We start from the raw sequence: 26,696 nt of genomic DNA, 5'->3' as shown, positions 1-26,696 counted from the left end.
GTGTTCTAGGTATTTTACTTGTTCGATAAAACAAACACCTTAATTGTAAAATTAGATGTAGTCTTTCTCAGAACAAATTTCTTTTGAATAATTTATATACTACAGACCGTCCTGCCCTTCATCTATGTGTACAATTTCCACTGGATTCAATGGGATTTCTGTTAATCTTAGGAGCTCAGAATATGACCCTGTATATTGAGTGTTTTTTTTAAATTCAATACATGAAATCCCTCTGTGGTACAGGGAATTGAAACACCTGGTCAATTATCAGATACGATCAACTCTAGATTTTGGGAAGAAATTTCTTGAAGGATGAAATTCTACCCTTGTGCACCTGTGCACAATTTTAATTAGATTCAGAGAGTTTTGTGTACCTTTTTGAGGGCAGAATTTTTTCTCTTAAGCATCCTTTAAAATGCAAAAATGTCATATTTAGGACTTTGGATTCATTCAGTGTGTTATTGAATTTATTTTTTAAATTAAATTTAAGACATGGTTAATTAAAAAATAATTGTATACATCATACAGTTAAGTCTTTTGTTCTATAAGTAATGGGTTATTCTTCTTTGAATAGTGTTCTATGTGTGCACTTGCATCCCCTGTGCTATTGATTGGAGACTTTTCATAGCAATGTGCATTCAGCCTGTGCATGGATGCTAGTTTGTCATGTCCTGTGAGTTGCTACAGGCAAACCGCCCTCAGTTGCTTCTCAACTGCCTCAGCCTGCGATGGAGCTCCGGCAGTTGTCCCTGTTGAGATTACTTCAGCTGTGTCTCAGTTTTTATTCTAGTGCTTCATTTATAGTTGGTCTTAGTATTAGTGTAATTACCGGTAGTTAGTAAGCAGTAGTAGCTTTAGCTTCCTAGTTTAAAAAAAATTCTCATATTATATAGATAAGTTAAGTCTTGTTCACTGGGAGGTTACGCCTGGTTCTCTTAGTTTGAAATGTCTGTCGTGCCAGGAGGCAATCCTGGTAAGTGATGGGTACTCCCAGTGCATTGTTTGTCTCGGAGAATTGCTCACTCCCAGAAGTGTATCTTCTGTCTGACATTGAAATCTAGAGCCAGAAAAAAAAAGGGAGATGAAACTTCATCTCCTCATTACAGTGAGCTCGCTGCATCCATCTTCTGACCCAGGCCACGGGACTCCTCCTGTACTCCAGTCTCGAAGCAAGTCTGCTGCCACCACTATTTCTAAACCATGCTCCTCGAGGGCATCTAAGAGGAAGACGTCTCATAAGTCTTCCAAAGATCATGCCCTGAGTTCACCAGGTAGGGAATCTATCTCAAAAAAGCTGAGGTTATTGAAGTCTTCAACCAGATCTGCATGTTCTGCATTCCAGTCTGGTAGCTTTGAAGCTGCTGGTTCCTAAGGTAGCAAGGGCATTGTTAGCTGAAAGATGGCAAAGCCTCAGGTATGGAGGGATCGTTGGGACCATCGGCAGACCAAGGAGGTAAGAATAGCTCTTCCTCTGCTTCCTAGTTATCAAAGAAGCCTGCTTGGGTTCCTACTGCATATCCCTTGAATCAGACAAGATTCACAATAGCTCTGTGCAAACCACAGACTCGGTGCCAACAGCATGCTTGTTACCTCAGGAGTTTGGTTTTCCCTGAGACCAGGCTGAGGTGTCCAATTCTTCGTTGCTCAGAGGTACGCAGCCTTCATCTGCTGCCCTCACTAGGAGACCTGATCCTCAAGAAGAAACCTGTGAGGAGCAGGAAAATAGAACTGATGAAGAGGTCTCTCTTCTGACCAACAGCTCCTCTTCATCTCCGGATGAAGAGTCATGCCTCATCCTCCATCCTTGGAGAATGATTTTAAGCAGTTTCAGGATCTGGTCAAGAAAATTGCTGACTCCTTGCAGATCCCTCGTGAGGTTAAAGCATCATAAGCTGCTTGACATCTTTCAGATAGTCTCATTTGCCCGCGTAGCCTTACCTGTCAATGTGGCCCTTCTGGACACACCTCATCTATTTCACCTACATGCAACAAAGCAGATAAGAAATATTACTTTCTAGTAAAACACCTGAGGTTTTATTTTCTCATTGCTCTCCTAATTCTTTGTGGTCAATGCAGTTAACAAATGGGGAAGGCAGCACCACACTAAATCTATGCCTATGACAAAGATCAGAAGCGTTTAGACCTACTTGGTAGAAAATCTTATCAGCCTCCTTACAATTTAGAATTGCCAAGTACTAGGCATTAATAGTGAAATATCATAAATTACACCAAACTGAACTCTTTTTTGTTGTCTTACCGGCAGAGTGTAGAGAGCAATTCCAGGCAATTTAATGCAGACAGCCAGCTGCCTTCCAGAACTTCACTACAAGCCTTACTCGGTGCTGTTGATACTGCTACCCGTTAAATCTCTATGGTGGTAATTGAGAGGGACTTCTGGCTCCAGATTTCCAAAAGAAGTCCAGAATACAGTGGAAGACTTCCCTTTCAGGGGGTCTAAACCAGAGGTCTCAAACTCAAATGACCACGAGGGCCACATGAGGACTAGTACATTGAGCTGAGGGCCACATCACTGACACACACCCCTTGCTGCCTCTGGCCCTGCCCCCACTCCACCCCTTCCATTAGACCCCACCCTTTTCCTGCCCCATTCCAATCCCTTCCCTGAAGTCCCCACCCCAACGCTGCCCCAGGGGGTGCAGAAAGGGTGCAGGGTGCAGCGGGGGCTCAGGGCAGGGAGTTGGGGTGCAGGATGCAGCAGGGGGCTCAGGCCAGGGGGTTGGGGTGCAGGAGGGGTTCAGGGTGTGAGCTGCAGCCTGGCGCAGCTTACCTAAAGTGGCTCTGGGGTGGCAATGGCGCACACTGGGGCCAGGGCAGGCTCCCTCCCTGCCTGCCTGCCTCGGCCCTGCGCTACTCCATTCCAGGAAGCAGCTGGAACTGTGTTCCTGCAGCCCCTGGTAGAGGGGGAGGGGCTCAGGGTTCTGTGCATGCGCTGCTCTTGCCACTCCTCCAGGTACCTCCCACGAAGCTCCCATTGGCTGTGGTTCCCTGTTCCCTCTGCCTCCTTCCCCCTTTCCCCCTGGACCAAAGGGGCGTGCTGCCAGCTGCTTCAGAGAGTGGCACAGGACTCTAAGCACCACAGGAGGCAATCCCACGGGTAGGCAGAGGGCCGGGGGAGTGGTCAAGGGGAGCTTGGAGGGCCACATGCAAGAGCCCTGCGGGCTGCATGAGTGTTTGAGACCCATAGTCTAAACTGTTTTCAGATAGCATGGATGAATCTCTGAACACGTTAAAGGACTCCAGGGTTAGTTTGTGTTCTTACAGGCAAGTGTATAGAGAAGGTTTAGCAAGACACAGATGGCTCAGAGATCCTGTGCAATTCCCAACCTCCTAGAGGTTGTGTGAATCACATCAAAAGAGACTAAAATTCCAAAGACAGAAACCATCCACCTCTCAGCCTTTGACCTCAGACCCTTCCAACTCCAAGCAGCAATTTGATGGGCAGATTGAGGTCTTGAATGACCATCCTCATCCTTACTAGCTGCACCAATTCCGCTGTCTTCCTCTCTTCAGTGACCACCTTTTACTGCTTCAGGCAGGCTTCAGAGTCGACCTCCAAAACCCACTTGTTTGTGGAGATAATCTCCCCGGAGTACGCCATCCACTTTACGACCCTTCCACCAACCAACCCCCCTGCCCAATGCCTCTTTAGAGACTCCTCTCATGAAGAAATGGACTCTCTTCTATACTTGGGTTCTATAGAACCAGTTCTCATGCAGCACAGGGGGAAAGGATTTTATTTAAGGTACTTCCTGGTACAAAAAAAGAATGGCAGTTAGCGACCCATTCTAGATTTGAGGCTCCTCAACACTTACGTGAAAGTGTCAAAATGGTGATAATTCTGTCATTAGATCAAAGGAATTGGTTCTCAGCCCTTGACTTTCTAGATGCATATTTTCCACATTGCGATCCACCCATCTCACAAGCCTATGTTTTACTGTTGGCCAGGACAACTTTCAGAACAGGATGCTCCTTTTTGACCTGTCATCTGCCCCGAGGGTCTTTTTGAAGGTCATGTCAGTAGTAGTGGTTCAGCTCTGCAGGCAAGGTATTTCAGTGGCCTGTTACCTGGATGATTGGCTGCTGAAGGGTCACTTCATGGGTAACTTTTGAAGCCATAGATCTCTTCCTCAAATTGGGCCTACAACTGAACATTCAAAAATTCACTCTGAGCCATGTAGAAAACTTGGAATTCGTGGGAGCTCATCTCCATTTAGTAAAAGCAAGAGCCAAAGCCCTGCACAGATTTGTGGCCTTTTCTGACATAGCAAGACAATCCAGCATAGCCCCCAAACCTTTGTTTTATATTAACTGGCAGAGAGGATCAAGATCCCCCTCTCTCTATGCAGAGGCTGTCAAGCTTTATAACCTGTGGATACACAATCAGGTCGTTGTCTTCCAGGGGTTCAAAATGTGATCGCTGGTACATTTAGCAGGCACTTCTTCCAAGACTACAAGAGGGAAATAATTTCAGCATCCCCCAGATAGACTTGTTTGCCACAGTGATAAACAAGAAATGTGCCCAGTTTTGCTCCAGAGTCAGGCTGGTTCACCGATCCCCGGAGGTTGCCTTTCACCTTCATTAATTGTCTGATCACCTCAATGCATTCCCACTGACTCCTCTAATAGCCAAAGTTCTACTGAAAATAAAAGAAGACAAAGCCAGAGTCATCCTAATATTTCCAAGCTGGCCCTGACACACATGGTTTCCTTACATAATACAGCTGGTCGTTTGCTCACTGATCACTCTGCAGGCCAATCTTCATCTCCTCTTCCAGGAAGGCAGAAAGATCCAAAGCATGGTTGATTAATGGTTCATAGGATTAGAGACAACCTGCTCTGAGGAGGTAAGAATAATAGTATTACACAGCTGAAAATGATCTACGCATACTCTTAAAAATGGACAAGACTTGTCTGTTGGTGTGACCTCAAACGTATTCCACTGACAACCTCATTGCTGCCAGATATACTGGTCTATGTCCTACCTCTAAAAAGTTTAGGGCTATCGCTGAGCTTCATTACAGTCCACCTGGCAGCCATCATGGCTTTATATTCTCCAGCAGAGCCTTATTCCCACCCTTTATTCCTTCCTGTTTTGCTCACCCAATGACAGTGAGGTTCCTAGGGGGGCTCAGAAATCTTTGTCAGTCAAGCATCATACTCTGGTTTGGGAACTCAGTCTGGTTCTTAAACGCCTTACAAGACCACCATTTAAACTGAAGGCTGCCTGCTTGCTTCTCGATTTTTCAGTGAAAATGGCATTCTTGATGGCCATCATGTCAGCAGTGACAGGTTGGGGAAATTGGAGCCATTATGATATGCCCTCCTTTCACAGTATTTTTTAAGGATAAAGTCAAATTTCTACGTAACATTGTGAGAGAACTGGATTTGATATAATCTGCTGTCATCTTGTGCACTTAGCCTCTCTTCTGTCCCCACCCCACCCCCGGCAGTTAGAATCTACGACACCATAGAGTCAGGAGAAAAATCTGGCCTTGCTTAGGCAGACAATAAGAGATGCAAGCTGCAGTTTTACTGACTGGGATAGATAAAGTGAAAAGAACAGATTCATGGCTGGAGAGTGGGGCAGGCAGTGGGGAGTGGAAAACTGACCTTGATTCTGGTTGTCTGTTTATAAGATTCTTATTTTTATTATTATTTATTATTTCTGAAGCTGCTTTGATAAGGATAATAATGAATTGTTATTGGCTGTTGCGATGGAAATAGCCTATTAGAGGCTATTATGAGTTATGTGCTTTGTCTGGAGAAAATCTATAGAGTTAATGAGAGAGCATGCTTTGGAGCAGCCTGAGGAAACTTTTCTTTAGGCAAGGAGCTGATACCTAAACTTCCCAGCAACTGGACGGAAGGAGGGCCCCCAGAAACCTGGTTGCTAATCACTCGAACTCATCTCGGTCTATATACATGCTTGGGGTGTTCTGAACCTACTGTGTGTGTGTGCTTGAGACCTAATAAAAAAAGTAGTTTTATGTAAAAGCACTCTTGTTTTTATCAATCATTTATCAGACAGAGGAAGGAACTGTGTCCCCAGTGATTTATTCCTGACATGACCTGGAGAGAAACAGTTAAATTACCACTGCTTTGGGTTCTGAAAACTGTGGGTAACAGTTACCTCTTAATTCCATATTAATCAACCCATTCACCTGCCAGTCTTCCACCCTAAACCTCACCTAGATAAACAAGAGGCATTGTTGCACACCTTTGATGTTAGGAGAGCCCTGGCGTTCTGTCAGGATAGAACTCTAAACCCATCAGAAAGACCCAAAATTGTTTGTTTCACTCGCAGATAGATCAAAGGATCTGCCATCTCTAATCAAAGACTTTCCAACTGGATATCTGACTGAATTAATTGCTACAAATCGCATAATATTCAAACACCTTCGTACATACGAACTCACTGTATGAAATTCATTTCCACTTCTATGGCATTTCTCAAAAAACTGTCCATTACTGAAATTTGTAAAGCTGCTTCTTGGGCTTCTTTGCATACATTTGCTGAACACTGTGCAATAACTTGTGACTCTGCAGCGGAGTCAAACGCCATATCAGAAGTACTTTCTTCCATACTGGACTCGACTCCAAAGCCGTCACCTCCTCCTTAAAGGGGGGGCTACTCAATCTCCACCTAGAATGGAGAACCCATAGGGACATTACTCGAAGAAGAATAAATGGTTTCTCACTGTGTGCAGTAACTGCATTTCTTCAAGATGTGGACTCTGTGGATGCTCCATTACTCTCTCTCCTCCATCTGTGCTTTGGTGTTCTCTGCTATAGGGCTTTGCTGTAGAGAAGGAACTGAGGGTGGTCCACCCATGCCATGCTGTATAACAATGGCACAAAACTGACTAGCGTACATGCATGAGCTAAATGGACACTGCCATGAGAAATTTCCAATCAAACGCACAGGGGGTGCAAATGCACCTAGGGTGGGGCACCCATAGGGGGTCACATCTCAAGGAACTACATTTACTGCACAGGGTGAGTAACCATTTCTTTTATACTGTATAAGAATTGTCCCAGTGAATATTTCCTTTTAGAAACTTTTAAAATTATTGCTGCTTAGTTACTGGAAGCTTCTGTCTTAAGTTCTGGTTGTATCATCATATACAACTAGACAGACCTCTGTACCCACGTGTATCCCTTGACTTTAGTGACAGGAACAGGACCTATATATGAACTCTATATTTCTTCTATTATTCATATAATCATTCTAGTTTTAGGCAAAATTCATTCTGTTATTTGAAGTTCTTCTGTTTACAGGTTCTGCTCTTCCCAAACCATCTTCACACTTCCTTAGTTTGCTGGATGGTTTGCTTCAAAAGGATCCTCAAAAGAGGTAAAGTGGTCTAATCTAGGACAATTAATCACGTATTATTTTCTCCTCTTCTGAAAAGTGATGACTATTGCAATACTGAATTCATGACATTTTGCAGATTACATCTGCAAAAGATGTAATTGTCTGTTTTGAATATGTTGCAGTGAATTAATATTGTTCTCATAAAAAGATTTGTGCTGAGTGTTTTGATTTAAATTACTCTAATAATCAGTACTAAACAAATAAACACCAGGATAATGGTACTGATGGCAATTCTAGAATCATATAAAATTTAAAATCAGTCCAAACTTGTTTTAAAAGTGGGAGAAGAAAGCAGTTAAAATATCTGTCTTACTGGGCTTGTGACTTATAAATGGTATGATTACATTGTTACATAATATCAGGTTTGTCAGTTGCTGAGAAATTCATAGAATATTAAATCATGGTACTATACTGTAGTGCTGTTTCAGTATCTTTATTCTGTTGTATTACAAAGATTAAACTGGACAGACGTGTTACAACATCCATTCTGGAAAGATGCCTTCAGCAGATATGATGATGATTCCGCAAATAGCCAGGACATAAGCTCAAGGTACAATATGTATAGTGAAAATAACATTGTATAATATAAGTAGACAAATATCCTTTTTACTATTACAAAAAAACCAGAAAACTGTTTTATGGTCATTATTTGTATTTTTATTTTAATTTATAAAAATGTTTTAAAAATTGTTTATACTTTTATAGCACAAATATATCTTGAATCTTGTCTCTTGAAACGTATCTATCACTGTTGTGAACACTAGTGCAAATATAGAGACATTATAGTATTTTTTTGAAGTGTGTTAAGTAACTAATATCTAACTAGCAGCAAAGAATCCTGTGGCACCTTATAGACTAGCAGACGTTTTGGAGCGTGAGCTTTCGTGGGTGAATACCCTCTTTGACGAGGTGGGTATTCACCCACGAAAGCTCACGCTCCAAAACGTCTGTCAGTCTATAAATTGGTACAGGATTCTTTGTTCTTTGCTGCTTTTACAGATCCAGACTAACAGGGCTACCCCTCTGATACTTAGTATCTAACTAGCATCTCTTATTAAACAGTGAAACCACAGAGCTGTTTGTATCTAGAGATACCAAGGACCCACTGGATACCCATAAAACTTCGAATGACATGTCATCCTCACGAACAGATAATAAGCAAATTAATAGATCTTTCAAACTAGGTAAGATTATATATTGCTAATATTGTCTCATTTCAGATGAGTATGTTCTGTAAATCCGATCAGCCTTGTAATCCCAACAGTATGCCTGTTCCATACATTTTATTCCTTTTAATCTTTAAATGAATATGACTTCTATGTTTTCATTTTGTTTTTAACAGAAAATCCATCTGAGTTGCGGCCTAAAAGTGCACCTGATGGTGAATCAAATGAGTCCATATTTCTTCTGAGGTATGACGAACTAAAGAGCAATTTAAAAAAACAAGCTAGAAGAGAGAGAATGTATGGAGTGTCTTCTTAAATGTGTTATTTTTCAATTAAAAGAGTGCAGGCTAGAATGCAGTATTTGTACACAAGCAGTGTGTGTCATGATTCTGTATGGAAAATTGTGTTTAGGTAGTTAGTATAAAGAAACCCTCAGGAGGAGATGTAGCCCACAATCTAAATATTGCTTTATTTTACTGTTTTTCATAGCAATATCTTGTAGTCTCTGGGCTATTTTGCTAAACAGGATTAGAAAAATTAAGGTTTATCTGTTGTTCATTAGTTCTATTTTTTTCTTGCTTTACATATGCACAAATGCTCTTTACCACTTAAGCAATTTTTAAGCTTGTTTAAGGAGTGTTTTAAGCTTGCAGTTTCAGCCAGGCCAACATATGGTGCCTGCAAAGACCTGTCAGTTGTGCTGCACAGGCTCAGTCGCTGTGTGCTATTTGTGCAATGTGCCACAGGAGTCATTACATAAAAACTGAAATGATGAGTTCTGGTTGGTGAGGCCCTATTTCTTGTGTGTGTGTGTGTTTCATTTGCCACAAGGCAGAAGAGATTGATTTTTCATATAAGAGGCACAGATTCTGTCCACATGAAGCAGAAACTTACTTATTTCAGAAACAGCCTCCCTCACCATTCACTACTCTAGCAGAAAGATCTATCCAAAACAAGGATTACACTGGGGTAAAAATCTAAACACCTAGCTTGGTTAATCTACCAATAATGAGTTCAGTAGTGAATTTGTTTTTATCACAACACCCTGGTCTCTCCTTATGTGTCCTCCTAATCTTCCTGGTGACTCTGTAAAAAAATTTTTTATGAACAAACAGTATTTTGAAAATGAAAAGAATGAATACAAAAATTATCAGAATACTTGTCGGTTTCAATACTTCTCAGCTCTAAACAGCCATCAGTGAGAATGGAAGAACAGTATAAAGTGAATTGCAATCCAGCAAGTTAACCCCCTTGAGATAGTGTGGTGACTCATCACATTTAGGAGATGGGATTTTAATATGACTACATCCTTTGGTTTGGAGGGTTGATGGTGAGGAAAAAAAACAAACTATTATGGGAGATGTAAAAGCAGGAAGTATACATTGGGTTGATGGAACAAATATTGTGCCTGTCAGCCTTGACACTTTCCCATTACAAATGGGAATTATGATTCATAGGTTCTAGGACTGGAAGGGACCTCGAGAGGTCATACAGTTCAGTCCCCTGCCCTCATGGCAGGACCAAATACTGTCTAGACCATCCTGGATAGACATTTATCTAATCTACTCTTAAATATCTCCAGAGACGGAGATTCCGCAACTTCCCTAGGCAGTTTATTCCAATGTTTAACCACCCTGACAGTTAAGAACTTTTTCCTAATCTCCAACCTAAACCTCCCTTGCTGCAGTTTAAGACCATTACTTCTTGTTCTGACCTTAGAGGCTAAGGTGAACAAGTTTTCTCCCTCCTCCTTTGACACCCTTTTAGATACCTGAAAACTGCTATCATGTCCCCACTGTCTTCTCTTTTTTCCAAACTAAACAAACCCAATTCTTTCAGCCTTCCTTTGTAGGTCATGTTCTCAAGACCTTTAATCATCTTGTTGCTCATGTCTGGACCCTCTCCAATTTCTCCACTTTTTTCTGAAACGTGGTGCCCAGAACTGGACACAATACTTCAATTGAGGCCTAACCAATGCAGAGTAGAGCAGAAGAATGACTTCTTGTGTCTTGCTAACAACATGCCTGTTCATGCATCCCAGAATCATGTTTGCATTTTTTGCAACAGCATCATACTGTTGATTCATTTAGCTTGTGGTCCACTATAACCCTTAGATCTCTTTCTGCTGTACTCGTTCCTAGACAGTCTCTTCCCATTCTGTATGTGTGAAACTGATTGTTCCTTCCTAGGTGGAGCACTTTGCGTTTGTCTTCGTTATACTTCATCCTGTTTACCTCAGACCAATTCTCCAATTTGTCCCGATCATTTTGAATTATGACCCTGTCCTCCAAAGCAATTTCAGTCCCTCCCACTCTGGTATCATCTGCAAACTTAATAATCTGCGTCCTTTCTATGCCAATGTCTAAGTCGTTGATAAAGATATTGAACAGAGCCAGTCCCAAACCAGACCCCTGCGGAACCCCACTTTTTATACCTTTTTAGCAGAATTGGGAACCATTAATAACTACTGAGTACGGTTGTCTAGCCAGTTATGCACCCACTTTATAGTAGCCCCATCTAAGTTGTATTTGCCTAGTTTATTGTTAAGAATATCATGCGAGACTGTATCAAATGCCTTACTAAAGTCTAGGTATACCACATCCACCACTTCTTCCTTATCCGCAAGACTCGTTATCCTATCAAAGAAAGCTATCAGATTTGTTCGACATGTTTTGTTCTTTACAAATCCATGCTAGCTATTCGCTATCACCTTACCACCTTCCAAATATTTGCAGATGATTTCCTTAATTACTTGCTCCATTATCTTCACTGGGACAGAAGTTAAATCAACCCCTCTCTAGTTTCCTGGGTTGTTTTTGTTTCCCTTTTTGTAGATGGGCACTATATTTGCCCTTTTCTAGTCTTCTGGAATTTCTCCCGTCTCCCATGATTTTCCAAAGATAATAGCTAGAGGCTCAGATACTTCCTCTATTAGCTCCTTGAGTATTCTAGGATGCATTTCATCAGGCCCTGGTGACTTGCAGGCATCTAACTTTTCTAAGTGATTTTTAACTTGTTCTTTTTTATTTTATCTTCTAAATCTACCCCCTCCCCATTAGCATTCACTATGTTAGGCATTCCTTCAGACTTCTCACTGAAGACCAAAACAAACAAGTCATTAAGCATCTCTGCCATTTCCAAGTTTCCTGTTACTGTTTCTCCCTCTTCACTGAGCAGTGGGCCTACCCTGTCCTTGGTCTTCCTCTTGCTTCTAATGTATTGATAAAAAGTCATCTTGTTCCCCTTTATTCCCGTAGCTAGTTTGAGCTCATTTTGTGCCTTTGCCTTTCTAATCTTGCCCCTGCATTCCTGTGTTGTTTGCCTATATTAATCCTTTGTAATTTTGTCCTAGTTTCCATTTTTTATGTGACTCCTTTTTATTTTTTAGATCATGCAAGATCTCATGGTTAAGCCAACGTGGTCTTGTGCCACATTTTCTGTCTTTCCTACCCAGTGGAATAGCTTGCTTTTGGGTTCTTGGCAGTTTTTTTTTTTTCAAAGGAATATTATTAACTCTCTTCGGTTGTTTTTCCCCTCGGTTTTGGTTGACATAGGACCTTATTTATTGGCTCTCTGAGCTTACCAAAATCCGCTTTTGTGAAATCCATTGTCTCTATTTTGCTGTACTCCATTCTACCCTTCCTTAGAATTGGGAACTCTGTGATTTCAAGGTCACTTTGACCCAAGCTACCTTCTGCTTTCAAATTCTCAACAAATTTCTCCCTATTTGTTAAAATCAAGTCTAGAACAGCTTCCCCCCAGTAGCTTTTTCAGCCTTCTGAAATAAAGTCTTCAATGCAGTCCAAGAACTTATTGGATGGTCTGTGCCCCGCTGTGTTGTTTTCCCAAGATATATCTGAATAGTTGAAGTCCCCTATCACCACAAATCTTGGGCTTTGGATGATTTTGTTAATGGCTTAAAAAAAGCCTCTTCCACTTGGTTAGGTGGCCTGTAGTAGACTCCTAGCATGACATCACCCTTGTTTTTTTACCCTTTTTAGCCTAACCCAGAGACTCTCAACATTTCCGTCTCCTATGTCCATCTCCACCTCAGTCCAAGTGTGTACATTTTTAATGTATAAGGCAACATCTCCTCCCTTTTTCCCTTGTCTATCCTTCCTGAGCAAGCTATACCCATCCACACCAACATTCCGGTCATGTTTGGAAGGTAGAGGTTATGTAGAGGTTTCATAGTCCAGAACAGTCTTGTAATCTATGAAAGCTAATCAGCACTCTTCTTTTATTTTTGTAAAATGTCTTTCAGCTCTCGTCCCACTCCGAGGACTAGCACTGTAGTAGAAATGAATAGTGCTACTGCTATCTTAACTCAGAATTCAGAACAAAGATCTTTATGCTTGAGAAAGGTGAGAAGTATATTATTGTGAGAGTAATATTTCCATAGTTAATATTGTAACCTGAATTCCATTATAAAGCCAACTTGCACTCCATTCCCCCTTGAAATTAAAAACAAAAAATCCCCAAACCTACATATTTACAGAATTTTAAGATCAATTCTCAGGGCTGCTGTTAATTAAACCAGTGGCCAAATTTGCCCCTGCACTAGCCCAAACTTTGGGAGCTCAGCGTCTCTTGCCCCTTAATTTAGAGAAATAAGAGATTGCCAGACAAAGATATAAATTAATTAAATAAAAAGGGTAATAAGGTTACTGTAGTATGTTACACCACCATTAGAAAACATTATTACCAGGAATGTTACAATTCAAAAAAAAATCCAACATTGTGAAAATATATATAGAAAAGATAAGGTAATATAAGAGAGTTTCAATATTGTTACAGCTGATACATAAACTAAAAAAATCTTGCATATATGAAAACTAACAGTAGATATTTCAAGAACAGTGTTAACTCTGACCTGTAAGAGACAGCTCTCAAGAAATGTAATATTTCAAGTTCTGAGTTTTATAGAAAGATGATGTAACACATGTTCAGCGGAAAGAGGACTAATGTATCTACTACAGTAACTAAATTCAGTTACAGCTTATGTAGTCTGGTGCATCTTTAAGCAGGGGTGGCAGGTTTATAGAAATTCTGGTGGTTCCCAGAACCCGCCCCCGACCTGCCTAAGGCTCTGGGAGGGAGTTTGGGTTAGGGGAGGAGGTCTGGGGCGCAGGCCCTGGGCTGGGGCAGGGGATGGGGTGCAGACGCTGGGAGGGAGTTTGGGTGCAGAAGGGTTGAGAGGTTGGGCTCTGTGATGGAGTTTGGGTGGGGGAGGGGGTCTGGGTACAGGCTCTGGGATGGAGTTTGATGCTGATGCAAGCTCTGGGGGTGCAGGAGGGAGTGAGGAGTGCAGAGTCTGGGGGAGAGTTTGGGGATGTGAGGGGGTGTGGAAGGACAGGGTGCAGAGGAAAGGGGTGAGGGCTGGGGATGGGGCTTGGGATAAGCGATTTGGGCTGTGGGAAGGGGCTCAGGGATAGGGCAGAGGATTGGGGTGAGGGCTGTGGGCTGAGGATGAAGGTTCATGTTGCAGGAGGGGGCTCAGGGCTGGGGCAGAGGGTTAGGGTGTGGGGGAATGAGGGCTAGGGCTGGGGCAGAGGGTTAGGGTGTGGGGGAATGAGGGCTAGGGCTGGGGCAGAGGGTTAGGGTGTGGGGGAATGAGGGCTAGGGCTGGGGCAGAGGGTTAGAGTGTGGGGAAATGAGGGCTGGGGATGAGGGGTTTGGGGTGTGGAAGGGGCTCAAGGCTATGGCAGAGGATAGGGGTTCAGGGGGGGTGAGGGCTCTGGGGTGGGGCAGGGCTGAGAATGAATTTGGGGTGTAGGAAGGCTGCCCTGGGGCTGGGGCCTGAGAAGAGGACTCCCCCCAGACCTCTCCTTGCCAGCAGCAGTGAGCTCTGGGGGGGAGAGGCCCCCCCAGCAGCAAACTCACCCCACACCATTGTCACTGCACTAGCTCCTAGGGCCCCTCTCGGGTCCAGGAAGCCCCCTCACTCTCCTGTGGTGTGTGCCGAGGTGGGGAGTTTGCCATCACATGGTGCCTCCTCCCCTGCTGCTGCCCCTCACAGTAGCCTCACTGGGGGTGAGGGATAGGGCTTCCCCTTGCCCAGCATAGAGCAGTAGCAATGACTGGAGGCGGGGGGCGGTCCTGTGCTGGTGGAGTGTCCTGCCGGAAAAGGGAAGTGTCCAAGGCAGAATGGCAGGAAGGCCAGCCTGCCCTGCCACTATTGGATGGGGGGCACTAGGACCCCGTGGCCACAGTTGATGCCAGGAGTCAGCAGAGCGGAGCTGCAGGAGAGAGGCAGGTGCGCGGGGGCAGCAAGTGGGGGCAGGGGCAGCTCCAGGCACCAGCTCAGTAAGTGCGTGCCTGGGGCAGCAAGCCGTGGAGGGCAGCCTGCTGGCCCCTGAGAGGGCGGCAGTCAGGCAGCCTTCAGTGGCGGCCATACCTGCATCCGCTGGTCCCGCGAAGTTGGCGGTAATTTGGCAGCAGGTACACCGAAGGCGTGGGACCAGCACATCACCCACAGAAATGCCGCTGAGTCTGTGTGAGCAGCGGACGCCTGCATGCATGCCACCAAAGGCCGCCTGGCTTCCATGCTTGGGGCAGCAAAAAACATAGAACCGCTTCTGGCCGTGGGACACTTGGGAGAGGCCCGTGGGGGCGGTAAGTGGGGCAGGGGGAGAGTCCTAGCCCCAAACATTAGTGGAACCCCTCCACTCCCCGGGCCCTAAATATTGCTGGAGCCCAGGCACTGCGGGACCCAAAAAACTCGCTGCCCCTGTCTTTAAGGTGTATTGCACACACTTTTTTCAATTTCAGAATACTAACATTTTCATTAATTATGTACTATTGATATTGCAGAAAGATCTCTTTTTGTATCTATTACTGATATACCTTATATTAAGCTATGTACAATTTCTAAAATACATTATAATACAAGTATAATGTGTTACCTTTATATTAGTCACTTTGTATAACATATAATAGTTATTAAACACAGCAGTGAGTAACTCCATTGCATAGTGAAAAAATAAATAAGTTACTCTTAAGGTTATTATTCGAATGTCTAATGTTAATTTTCACATGTAAATATTTCTTACAAAATATATAAATTGTAAGACTACTCATCTTTATAATTTTGTCTGACTTTTAAAAGTTGGGATTTTAAAGCTGTTATTTTCTTGATACTTATGTTTTCTGACTACGTATTTTTTAAATTTAAAGTGGCAGTTTTAACTTACGTTTCTTTTCTGTGAATAGTTTTGTTTTTTAAAACAAACACATAGCTATGTCTGAAATAATGGATTTTTTTATCTATCAACCTTTGCTGCTCAAAAGGAATATGTTAATATTTTAATTACAGATCATAAAACACAGCTGATAGTTGGTGGTAGTTACTAGTGTTTTGAGTAAACCTACTTTAGGGAGAAAATAATAGCTCCCATTTTCTCATAAATGTCATAAATGCAGTTTGATGAATAAAACTGAGTCTGATACAATAAAAGGATTTAATTTAAATATGATTTTGGAGACAGATATTAATTTAATAATTTATATAACTGTTGATTGTAAGTTCGCAACTTTCTTTTTTTCTTTTTAATACTATTAATACTATTGAAATCTTGGACTCTAATCCTTCAAAGATTTAAACACACTGAAAAGTACCCCTTTTGGTTTATGTACTCGCTGGCTTGATGCTCCAGTGCTAAGATAGGGATATGGGTTCTGTCTATTGCCCCACCACAGTTGAGAATCCCATTTCTGCAAAGCCATCCAGTATGACCTGCACGTTTTCCAGAGTCATTATCCTTGATATCAGCATATCTCTTATTGCATGGGCTACTTGGATCACAGCAGCCCCCACAGTAGATTTGCCCACTCCAAATTGATGCCTGACTGACCAGTAGTTGTTTGGCATTGCAAGGTTCCACAGTGCTGCTCTCATGTTGGTATTCATGTGCTTCAGGGCAGGGGAAAGCAAGTCACAAAGTTCCATGAAAGTGGTCTTACGCATGCGAAAGTTTCACAGCCACTGGTAATCGTCCCAGACTCACAACACTATGCGGTCCCACCAGTCTGTGCCTGTTTCCTGGACCCAGAATCGGCATTCCACAGCATGAACCTTCCCCATTAACACCATGATGTGCACATTGCCGGGGTCTGTACTTTGTGAGAAGCCTGAGTACATGTCTATGTTCTCATCATTGCGCTGCCGTCGCCTCCTCGCCTGGTTGCTTTGGCAGGTTCTGGTTCTGCATATACTCCAGGATAATGCGCATGGTGTTTACAGTGCTCATAATTGCTTCTGTGATCTGAGCGGGCTCCATGATCCCAGTGCTATGGCATCTGGGTTGAAAAAAGGCATGAAATGATTGTCTGTCTGCCCTGACAGAGGGAGGGGTGACTGACGACATGGCTTACAGGGAATTAAAATAAAAGGGGTGGCTTTGCATCAAGGAGAAATGCAAACAACTGTCGCACAGAATGGCCCCCTCAAGGATTGAACTCAAACCTCTGGGTTTAGCAAGCTGTTGATTTCATGGAGGGAGGGAGGAAGGAAGCAAATGAATACAAAACAAATCGGGTCTATTTCTTGTTTTGATCCACTCCATCTATCTTTCACATCTTTAGGCTGGTAGCAGACAGTGCAGTTCGGCTAGCCATCATCATCTCCTGGGTGCTCAGCAGAAGATTGGAATAACCTGGCTGAATCACCCCTATGTCTGCCCAGGCGCCCCGACTGACCTCACCGAGGTCGGCTAAAAGAGCACCCAGGAATACGATGACGATGGCTACCAGTCGTAATGCACCGTCTGCTGCCAAAAGGCAATGAGCTGCTGCTGTGTACCAATGCAGTCCCACATCTGCCAGCATCCAGGAGGCTTATGGTGATGGTCAGCTGAGCAGGCTCCATGCTTGCCATGGTATGGCGTCTGCACAGGTAACCCAGGAAAAAAGGCGCGAAACAATTGTCTGCTGTTGCTTTCTCGGAGGGAGGAAGAGCGGGGCCTGATGACATGTACCCAGAATCACCCATGACACGGTGTTTTGCACCATCAGGCATTGGGATCTCAACCCAGAATTCCAATGGGTGGCAGAGACTGCAGGAACTGTGGGATAGCTACCCACAGTGCAATGCTCCGGAAGTCAACGCTAGCCTCAGTACTGTGAATGCAGTCTGCCGACTTAATGCACTGTATAAAAACGATTTTTGAAAAACCGACTTCTATAGATTTGACCTCATTTTGTAGTGTAGACATACAGTAAGGGTATGTTTGTATAGTGGCTAGCACAGTGGGACCTGATCTTAGTTAAGGAATCTATTCACTACCATAAAGCAAATAATACAAACACAGAGTATTTGCGTTATCTATACAATGCAGTTTGGTAATGTTCAAAAGAAATATATTGCAGCAAAAATTTTGAAAACTTTTTTCTTACAAACCTGACAGCTGTATTTTTGTTCTTGTTCTAGGGTAAAAATGTACACTCAAGCCAGCAGGTCATGGAGTCCAAAATGAAAGAGCTCATCTACACAGAGTCTGACCTTTTTGTAACCCCTATTATTGACAATCCAAAGGTATGGCAAAGTCAGATACTAAAGAACAGATTAAGGAACTTGCTGTGCTGTGTTATTTGTTGAACAGATAAATCTTTAAACAGAGTGACCGCTCTCTTTTTTCTTTTCCTTTATTGTTCTTATCATAAACAGCTCCAACCAGTCATCTGCTAAGCCTTTTGACAAGATTTCTGCAGTTTTGTATGGCCCTATTATACAGTCAGTATGGAGAACTGATTTATTTGGGGATCAAATATTAATTTGAAAGGATTTCCCACAAGTAGTGGAAGCTAGTAAATGTTGCATTTGGTGCCCTTGCAGCTTTACCTTCTGATATCTTGCATTCACTTATTAAACTCCAGTAACATACAATCTCAAGAGATATTTATTTAAAGGTATGCTTATTAAAGTGAGATTTTGTAGATTTAGGTGTCTTCTCACTGGATACTAATCCTTTTACACTAGATTAGATTTTCACACGGACTTCTGTTGCGGGATGTTTGCAGGATGCAAAAAAATTGGGAAGGTTTAGACATACATTAATTTTTCTAAAAAATATTAATTGAATGTTTCTGAAAATAAGAGACTAAAGTTGCAGGCAGCACTGGACAAATGTTCACAATTCTCTGCTATGGCACCTTAATCCTGATCTGGAAAACTCCTCTACTACAGAGTGTCTTGAGCAGAGACTACCACTCGTGCTGAATGGTGTGATGGCTTCTATGTACAAAAAATCAAGTTATTTTAAACAACTTTAATTAATAAATTGCAGGTGTTTGGATTGAAAAATTTTGTACTGGAGGCAGCTATCATTCTAACTGTGGAAGACTTGCTTACAGTCTGTATTTACTAAAAAGATCTATGCTTTAAACTGAAAAATAAACAAAACCCCTTTGTTTTTAATAGGTACTGCTCCTTGGTTTCACCATTTTAAGTCACCCTATTATCACCTCCTTATAACAATCTAAATAGTTGGCTTTTAAGGACAGTGTTGTTTTGAAAGAATTTTTTCCATCATTTAAAACTACACTTGATTTGACTGGTGAGTCCATTTGTCCCTGGCTTGTCTTTGCTGTTGATAGTGCATTTCATCCATGAATTCACTGGCCAGTGAAACTGTGTTAGCATCTTTCCAGTAAAGGCTATTTTTAAACATGATTCTAGTTGACCTGGTTTAAACTCAAGTCCAGTCCAAAATGTCCTGTTGTATACCATATCAGGCCCAGGAACAGGTGACATTTAATGATTGATCGAGTAGGTTTTGGTTTTGTTTTGTTCATGACATAGCCTGACTTTTTGTCAAGTCTCTGAGACATTTTTGTGGAAAAAATTTTTTTACCACAACTTTGGCTCCACCATTTGTTTGAGAGCAGTTTGCCAGGTAAATATTACTTTCAGGTATACGCCAGGGAATAAAAGGACATGATACTTCAGCAGAGTTTTCTACAATCTCTGGTAATCAAGCCTTATGTTAACTGTAAATTTTAAAAATCTGCTTCTGCCTTCAGTGAGAACTCTGATTTTGGCCAATATAAATTAGAGGTTATGGAGGAAAACACTTGGCTGATTTTCCCCTCCCCTCCCCTGCCATGAATTGATTCGATATGGACATGGAAACAGTGAGATGCATACACTACAGTTTGGATTCCAAACTGGGACCTCGGGCCAGAGCCATATCTTTGGGACAAGGTGTCGACCTTGCCATTTCTGGGCAGTAGGTCAAGGTAAAGTTGAACCAGGAGAAGAATAGGGCACTGGAGCTGTCATTGGTTTAGGGACTTAGCCCTGCGCAAGAATCTCTGGTTTTTATGGTCAGTGAACACTTGAACCTGATGGTGGGCCCTTCCTAGTACTGTTGCTTCTCTTCGAAGGTGATTGTAATTGCCAGGAGCTCTTGTTGAAGATCTTGCAGTTTTGCTCAGCATGGGTGAGCTTCCTCAAGTAGTAGGTGATGGGGTGCAATATTTTCCTTTGGGAGATGACTGCCCTGACTAACATATTAAAGACATCTGCTTCCACAACAAAAGCTTGCGTGGCACCTGAGTAGGTCAATACTGGAGCTGCGGTGAAGGCAAGCTTCAACTGCTTGAATATTTGCTGGGCTGTGGGTGACCAATGGAACTGCATGTTTTTCTGGAGTGTTGCCGTAAGGGACTTGGCTTGTGTTTTGAAAAATTCTAAATGAACCTCTGGTAGAAGTTTAAGCCTAAAAAACATTGTAGGCCATGCACGTTGCAGGGACTGTCCAGTTGTGAACAGCCTGGCCCTGTTTGAGCTCGGTGAAGGTCATCAAAGATGTCAGATATCAATTGGAGAAAGTTTTCTCAGTTTGACAGCACTTGGGCTGTGGCCTTCCAGTGGCGGGGAGGGAGAGCAAGCATCTGATGTGCTTACTATCAGCATGCCAATTACCAAGGCCACCTTGGCTGGGTCAGAGGCTTAGGTCTGGGGACACATCAGAAACAGAAGATGGCATTGGTTCATGAAACCCTGGAACTACCAGACTGTTCAGGCCAAGATATCACAGGCCCCCTGTTTGGGGAAAGGTGCAGCAGGCTGTATTTGCAGTGTTCTCGGTGCTGATTTGCCTTGCTTGCTCCTACAGCTGCTGGTTGTCCAAGGTCAGCAGTGCAATTTAAGCCTGCAGTGCTTGATTATCCACGCTGGGCGAGTCTGATACTTCTGGTGACTGTGGTTGTGCTGCTGGGTCCATCCTTCTTGCACTGAGCTCAGTCCTACAGGGTTATAGTGGTCCGAACAAGCTGTCGTGTGGGTTGTGGGCTGCCAGACCTACTAAAGCCAGAGTTCACAGTTATGAGGCAGGAGTCAAGAGTCAGCTGAGTTGGGACACTGGGAAGTCAGAAGCAGGAGACAAACTGGAGTTCAGAACCACGAACTGGGAACCAGAGTCAAGCTAGGTCAGGATACCAGGGAATCAAAAGGTGGGAGACAAACTGGAGGTCAGGAACCATAAGTCAGATGCCAGCAGTTAAGCTGGGTCAGAAAGCCAGAAGATCAAGCCGCAAGCACGAAACACAAGGCATGGTCCAAAGGGAAGTGGAGCCCAGTTGTTGGGACAGCTTCCTGGTGCTGCTGCTAACTTAAGCAGAGCCAGTGGCCAATCAGCTGCTTTGGGACTCAGCCAATTAGACCTCGGGGTGGCGCCTTGCACTGGGGCTGGGCTACACAGGTCTCAGGTAAGCTACTGACAAGCTGCTAGGTGGAGGGTTGTGGAGCATGACTGATCCCATTAACCTTGTGGACCTGGGTTCTAGGCGTGTGGCTCATTGACACTTAAATTATAATGGTAGGAGTGACTTGTATATTGTGCCTGTGCTAAATATGTTTTTGTCTATCTTTGCCTGTGTTTATATGTTTCTCTACTTTAAAGACACTTACAAATGCTTTAAAAAAATCTAAAATAGTCTTGAGTCCAACCACTGTTTTTTGTATTTTGTTTTTTTTCCAGATAATGAAACAAGCACCAGTTAGATTTGACTTAAAAATGTTACATATACCAGCACATTCAGGTATAGTCCTGCTGAAGTTGATAAAATGTATAAGTGCTTCATGTGACAGCACATACTTATTTAGTATGTTTTCATTTTCTTCATAATTTTCCATCTGAAGTGTCAGTTTCCTGTTGATTGAAATTCGTAACTTTCCTTGGTGATAATGAATCGCATACATATATTCAAGGAAGAATTGGTAATTGTTTTACAGTGTAGTTTGGTTATATTAAATATTTGAAAGAAAGTTTGAGATCATTTTCTATTGTGTTTATCCTTATTTCAAAGAGAATGTATTATTCATGAATTGCAGAGCTCAGCGTACAAGAAAGCAAGACTTATTAGGCCCCTATTTAGAAAATGGCAAACCAAAAAAAAAAAAGCACTCAAATCCAGTTATTACACTAAAGCTATGGAAGACTTTAGTTGCTTCTGAATTTTTTTTTTATTTAAATCCTTTAGGAAATAAACGAATACAATATGTATGCTTTTCATCAGTGGAATAGCTTTCTCCATTTGGCGTTGCTTAGACTTTTGAAAATCAGGTCACTTTATTTAGAAGGCTCCATAAGGACTTTGAAGCCTGTCCTTTTGAAAATCTTGACTGGACTCTCTCAGGGTTTGGGAGTCAGTGTGTTCAACTGTGTTGATCAAAGTCCCAACATTTTCCAGCAGACAGCTGCAGTACAGAGAACCTGATCACGTGTAACTCAGCTCCGTGTCTTTTATGCTGTTAAATCTATGGAAAAAATTAATCCCTTCACAGTGAACTGCATGATTCAGTGACTTTTTTTTTTAATTACAGGAATTTATTATACAAGGGTTTTTTGCTCTAGTTCCATCAAATTTATTTGCAAAACACAGTCAGATGTTGGGGGAAATTAACTTGGTTTTTGTGTGCAATTCATACTTAGAGTTAAAAACACTATTAGGGTTCCAAAGTCAAGCACTTGAAACCTATGAAATGACAGAATTAAGGTTACCTGTGCAAGCTTAATTCAGCCCACTTGCGCATATGCATTACAATATATAATGTGTCTATAATTACACAATCACATACTGTTCTTTTCAGTCCCAGTTTCTCCCCTCCTGACTCTTCATTTGCCCTGATCTTCTCTACCCTCCTGCCTCTCACTGGCTCCCAGTCTCCCTCTCTAGGCTCTCTCTGAATTTTCCCCCTGCTCTGTTTCTTACTTCCAGTCCTGTTTTTCGGCCAGTCCCAGGTTCTCCCCATCTCCAGGCTCGTCATTTGATCAGTGCTCTCACTCGCACACAACTGACTCTCAGTTCCTCCCCCCGTTTTCCTTCATCATCTGTCTCCTTGCCCAACTGTTCTGAGCCTTTGTCTCCCCCACCTCCCCCCGTCCCAGTCTGTTTCATTGACCAACTAGTCCCAGCCTCTTCCCTTACACCTGCCAGTAACAGTTTCTCTCCCCACCCACTAGACTCCATGTCTCAATATGTCCTTTCCCTCATCCTCAGTCTAGCTCTTGTCCTTACTCAAATCAAATTAGGTAGCTTGCTCCGCCATGCTGCCAAGGTGCGAGCAGGAAGGGTCACTGAGAGCACAGGAGAGACACGCTCCCTGCTTGTCCCCACCCTGCCCCAGAGTAGCAGTTATAGGGAAAGTCCAGCTTCATCCGTGTAACATTGGACTGGCAAATGCTCAGTTGCTTTTCAGGGATGGTGAATGTGTATTCTGGTGAGCAATAGAAGCTATGAGAGGCTAGCATGAGCAGTGAGATTGGAATCTTTGCAGATTTTTAGCTGCTAAAATTGAAGAAGCCTTTACAGAGCATGTGAAAACTGAAATTTTTCAAAGGCTTATAATTTGACGAAATTTGGATGGATTTTCATGGACAGCAAAAGTCATAGCCCTGACACACTTCAAATCCCTGCTCCAAAGTATGGAGGCACTACACTTTTTAAAAGGTTTCTAGAATGTCTTAACTCAGGCAAAACATTCTTGGAAAGGGTTGAACTGTTTTGGCAGAAATTTTCCAGAAAAATTTCAACTTGAGGCAGATACCTGACATGGAATATTTCAGCCGAAATGGTTAAAGTTTTGCAACTAATAAGGGTCTTATAATGGAAAGAGTTGCTAAAATATAACAAAGGATGGTGCTACAAGTCCTGCTTATAATTATGAAATGCTCCTAATGCCCAGCATAAAGTCATCTTTTTTGCATCAAGTAAAGTTATTTATAAAAACAAAAGGCTGATTTGTTATCAGGAGTGCAACACTAGTTCCTTTGGAATATTTCCTTTTGGTCTATTTATGGAGGTATTGTTAAAATATATTATGTTTGACCATGAATTTCAGCTAAAAATATGTTCGTTTTTTGCTTCTCAGCTATGTATAGTAGGAATAGGGAGTGAGGATTAATGTAAGATTCTGGCCATGTCTACATCTAAAATTTTGCAGCGCTGGTTGTTACAGCTGTATTAGTACAGCTGTATAGGGCCAGCGCTGCAGAGTGGCCACACTTACAGCAACCAGCGCTGCAAGTGGTGTTAGATGTGGCCACACTGCAGCGCTGTTGGGCGGCTTCAAGGGGGGTTCCGGACCGAGAGAGCAAACCGGGAAAGGAAACCAGCTTCGCCGCGGTTTGCTCTCTCGGTCCCGGAGCCAGCCAGCAAACCGCGGGGAAGGAGACCTGCTTGCTCGGGGTTCCGGGACCGAGAGAGCAAACCGGGAACGCCGCGGTTTGCTCTCTCGGTCCCGGAGCCAGCCAGCAAACCGCGGGGAAGGAGACCTGCTTGCTCGGGGTTCCGGGACCGAGAGAGCAAACCGGGAACGCCGCGGTTTGCTCTCTCGGTCCCGGAGCCAGCCAGCAAACCGCGGGGAAGGAGACCTGCTTGCTCGGGGTTCCGGGACCGAGAGAGCAAACCGGGAACGCCGCGGTTTGCTCTCTCGGTCCCGGAGCCAGCCAGCAAACCGCGGGGAAGGAGACCTGCTTGCTCGGGGTTCCGGGACCGAGAGAGCAAACCGCGGCGTTCCCGGTTTGCTCTCTCGGTCCCGGAACCCCGAGCAAGCAGGTCTCCTTCCCCGCGGTTTGCTGGCTGGCTCCGGGACCGAGAGAGCAAACCGCGGCGTTCCCGGTTTGCTCTCTCGGTCCCGGAACCCCGAGCAAGCAGGTCTCCTTCCCCGCGGTTTGCTGGCTGGCTCCGGGACCGAGAGAGCAAACCGCGGCGTTCCCGGTTTGCTCTCTCGGTCCCGGAACCCCGAGCAAGCAGGTCTCCTTCCCCGCGGTTTGCTGGCTGGCTCCGGGACCGAGAGAGCAAACCGCGGCGAAGCTGGTTTCCTTTCCCGGTTTGCTCTCTCGGTCCTGGAACCCCGAGCAAGCAGGTCTCCTTCCCTGCGGTTTGCTGGCTGGCTCCGGGACCGAGAGAGCAAACCGGGAAAGGAAACCAGCTTGATTACCAGAGGCTTCCTCCTTCCACGGAGGTCAAGAAAAGCGCTGGTAAGTGTCTACATTGGATTACCAGCGCTGGATCACCAGCGCTGGATCCTCTACACCCGAGACAAAACGGGAGTACGGCCAGCGCTGCAAACAGGGAGTTGCAGCGCTGGTGGTGCCCTGCAGATGTGTACACCTTCTAAGTTGCAGCGCTGTAACTCCCTCACCAGCGCTGCAACTTTCTGATGTAGACAAGCCCTCTGTTACATTTGGTATGATGTGTATATTGAGCAGTGATTTTGTTGGAATGTTGTTATAAAATATAGTATCCCTTGGCCCTAAACAGCAGCAGCAAATACTTTGTGTAGGATAAAGTCATAGTCGAGAATTTTCACACTTGGGTGATTAAAGGTAGACATTTACTTGCCAAAATACAGTATGAATGTAAATAAGTGATCTGCTGTTCAGAAGTGCTTAGCACAAACAACTTTAATTGTCTTCAAAGGGAACAAAAGGGTCTTAACGGCTTTTGGATTCTAGACTGCTTATTTAGGTGTCCAAATGTAGATTGAGGTACCTGCCTTTAGGTATCCGACTTTGAAACTGTTGACTATGGAGCTGAAAAACTTGATCCACATTCCAAATGGATTCCAGTGTCATTTGCTATACAAGGAATATAATTTATTTAACAACTGGAAGATTGTGTTTGTGGCTATAAAACTAGCATAGTTTGCAGCTTTTTAATTTTTGCTGGCAAACAAATGTTTGGCTAGTGTTAGAATTTCTTATAAAAAAGACGCTTAGCCTGGTGCTGAATACCAACACTGAGGGCTAAACTTTTCCTTTTCAAAGATGAGAATCAAGGTTAAAATAAATACCCAAAGCCTAATTGTCTCCCTGCTTATGCTATCAGGAGTGCCTTCTTGGAAGTCAGTGGAGTTGTCCCAGTGTAAAATTTGAGTAAGACAGATGAGAATTAGTCCCCCCAGGCCTGCACAACTCGTAAAGCAGCGAGGGCCATATTACTCCAAAGAAAACAGCTGAGGGGCGAACACCCCTCCCCCCCCGGTGCCGCCCGCCCCATGGAAACAAACCCTCCTTCCCCAGTGCCACCTCGCTGAAAGAGCTGTGGGCCGAAAAGGAAGGTTTGGGATGTGGGAGGGGCTGAGGGCGAGAGTAGGAATGTGGGGGATGAGGGCTCTCCCTGGGACTAGGGATAAGGTGTTTGGGGTGTTGGAGAGGCTCAGGACTAGGGTAGAGGGTGCAGTGGGGGGGTGAAAGCTCTGGCTGGGGGTGTGGGTTCTGAGGTGGGGCAGGGCTGGGGATGAGTTTGGGGTGTAGGCAGGCTACTCTGTACAGGGGACAGAGAGGAGGACTCCCCCCAGCCCTTTCCCTGCCGGCAGCAGCAAGCTCTGGGGGAGGAGACCACCTTTCCTGCCCCCTCAGCAGCACACTCACCCCCACCACTGTCAACGCATGTGCTTCTAGGGCCCCTCTCAGGTCCAGAAATCTTCCTCGCCTCCCATATGGTGGGTGTCAGGGCGGTGCTGCCTGCGCCTCCTCCCCTGCTGTTGCCCCTGACTGTAGCCTCTCAGGGGGTCAGGGATGAGGCTGCCTTCTTGTCAAGCGTGGGGCGGGAGCAGTGACTGCGGGGGCTGTGCTGCTGGAGGGGCCCACTGGAAAATGGAGGAGTCTGAGGGGGAAGAGCAGGCT

At 43.9% G+C, this 26,696-nt stretch overlaps 1 protein-coding gene and 1 long non-coding RNA gene across 7 annotated transcripts in view; one reads left to right on the top strand and one right to left on the bottom strand.

Moving 5' to 3' along the window:
- The window catches only part of ULK4 (unc-51 like kinase 4), a 447,445-nt gene that overhangs the window by 24,987 nt on the left and 395,762 nt on the right, over nucleotides 1-26,696 (top strand). For all 6 annotated transcript variants that reach the window (XR_003998867.1, XM_030551188.1, XM_030551184.1 and 3 more), the window contains exons 8-14: nucleotides 7,300-7,375; nucleotides 7,851-7,946; nucleotides 8,459-8,580; nucleotides 8,739-8,808; nucleotides 12,827-12,926; nucleotides 17,990-18,094; nucleotides 21,543-21,603. Coding sequence is in view for 5 of the 6 variants with exons in the window: in XM_030551188.1 (XP_030407048.1) it covers nucleotides 7,300-7,375; nucleotides 7,851-7,946; nucleotides 8,459-8,580; nucleotides 8,739-8,808; nucleotides 12,827-12,926; nucleotides 17,990-18,094; nucleotides 21,543-21,603 (630 nt within the window). In the remaining variant the exon portion in view is untranslated. The remainder of the gene's footprint in view (nucleotides 1-7,299; nucleotides 7,376-7,850; nucleotides 7,947-8,458; nucleotides 8,581-8,738; nucleotides 8,809-12,826; nucleotides 12,927-17,989; nucleotides 18,095-21,542; nucleotides 21,604-26,696) is intronic.
- On the bottom strand, nucleotides 502-26,695 carry LOC115645925. Its single transcript, XR_003998868.1, has 5 exons — nucleotides 26,442-26,695; nucleotides 4,734-4,857; nucleotides 4,087-4,159; nucleotides 1,939-1,979; nucleotides 502-1,705 (listed from the first exon to the last, which is right to left on the bottom strand). It is a non-coding gene; the product is annotated as an uncharacterized LOC115645925 (long non-coding RNA).

This window comes from Gopherus evgoodei, chromosome 2 (genome assembly GCF_007399415.2).
Source record: "Gopherus evgoodei ecotype Sinaloan lineage chromosome 2, rGopEvg1_v1.p, whole genome shotgun sequence".
Classification (NCBI taxonomy): Eukaryota; Metazoa; Chordata; order Testudines; family Testudinidae; genus Gopherus; species Gopherus evgoodei.
This window is presented reverse-complemented; position numbering and strand designations above follow the sequence as displayed.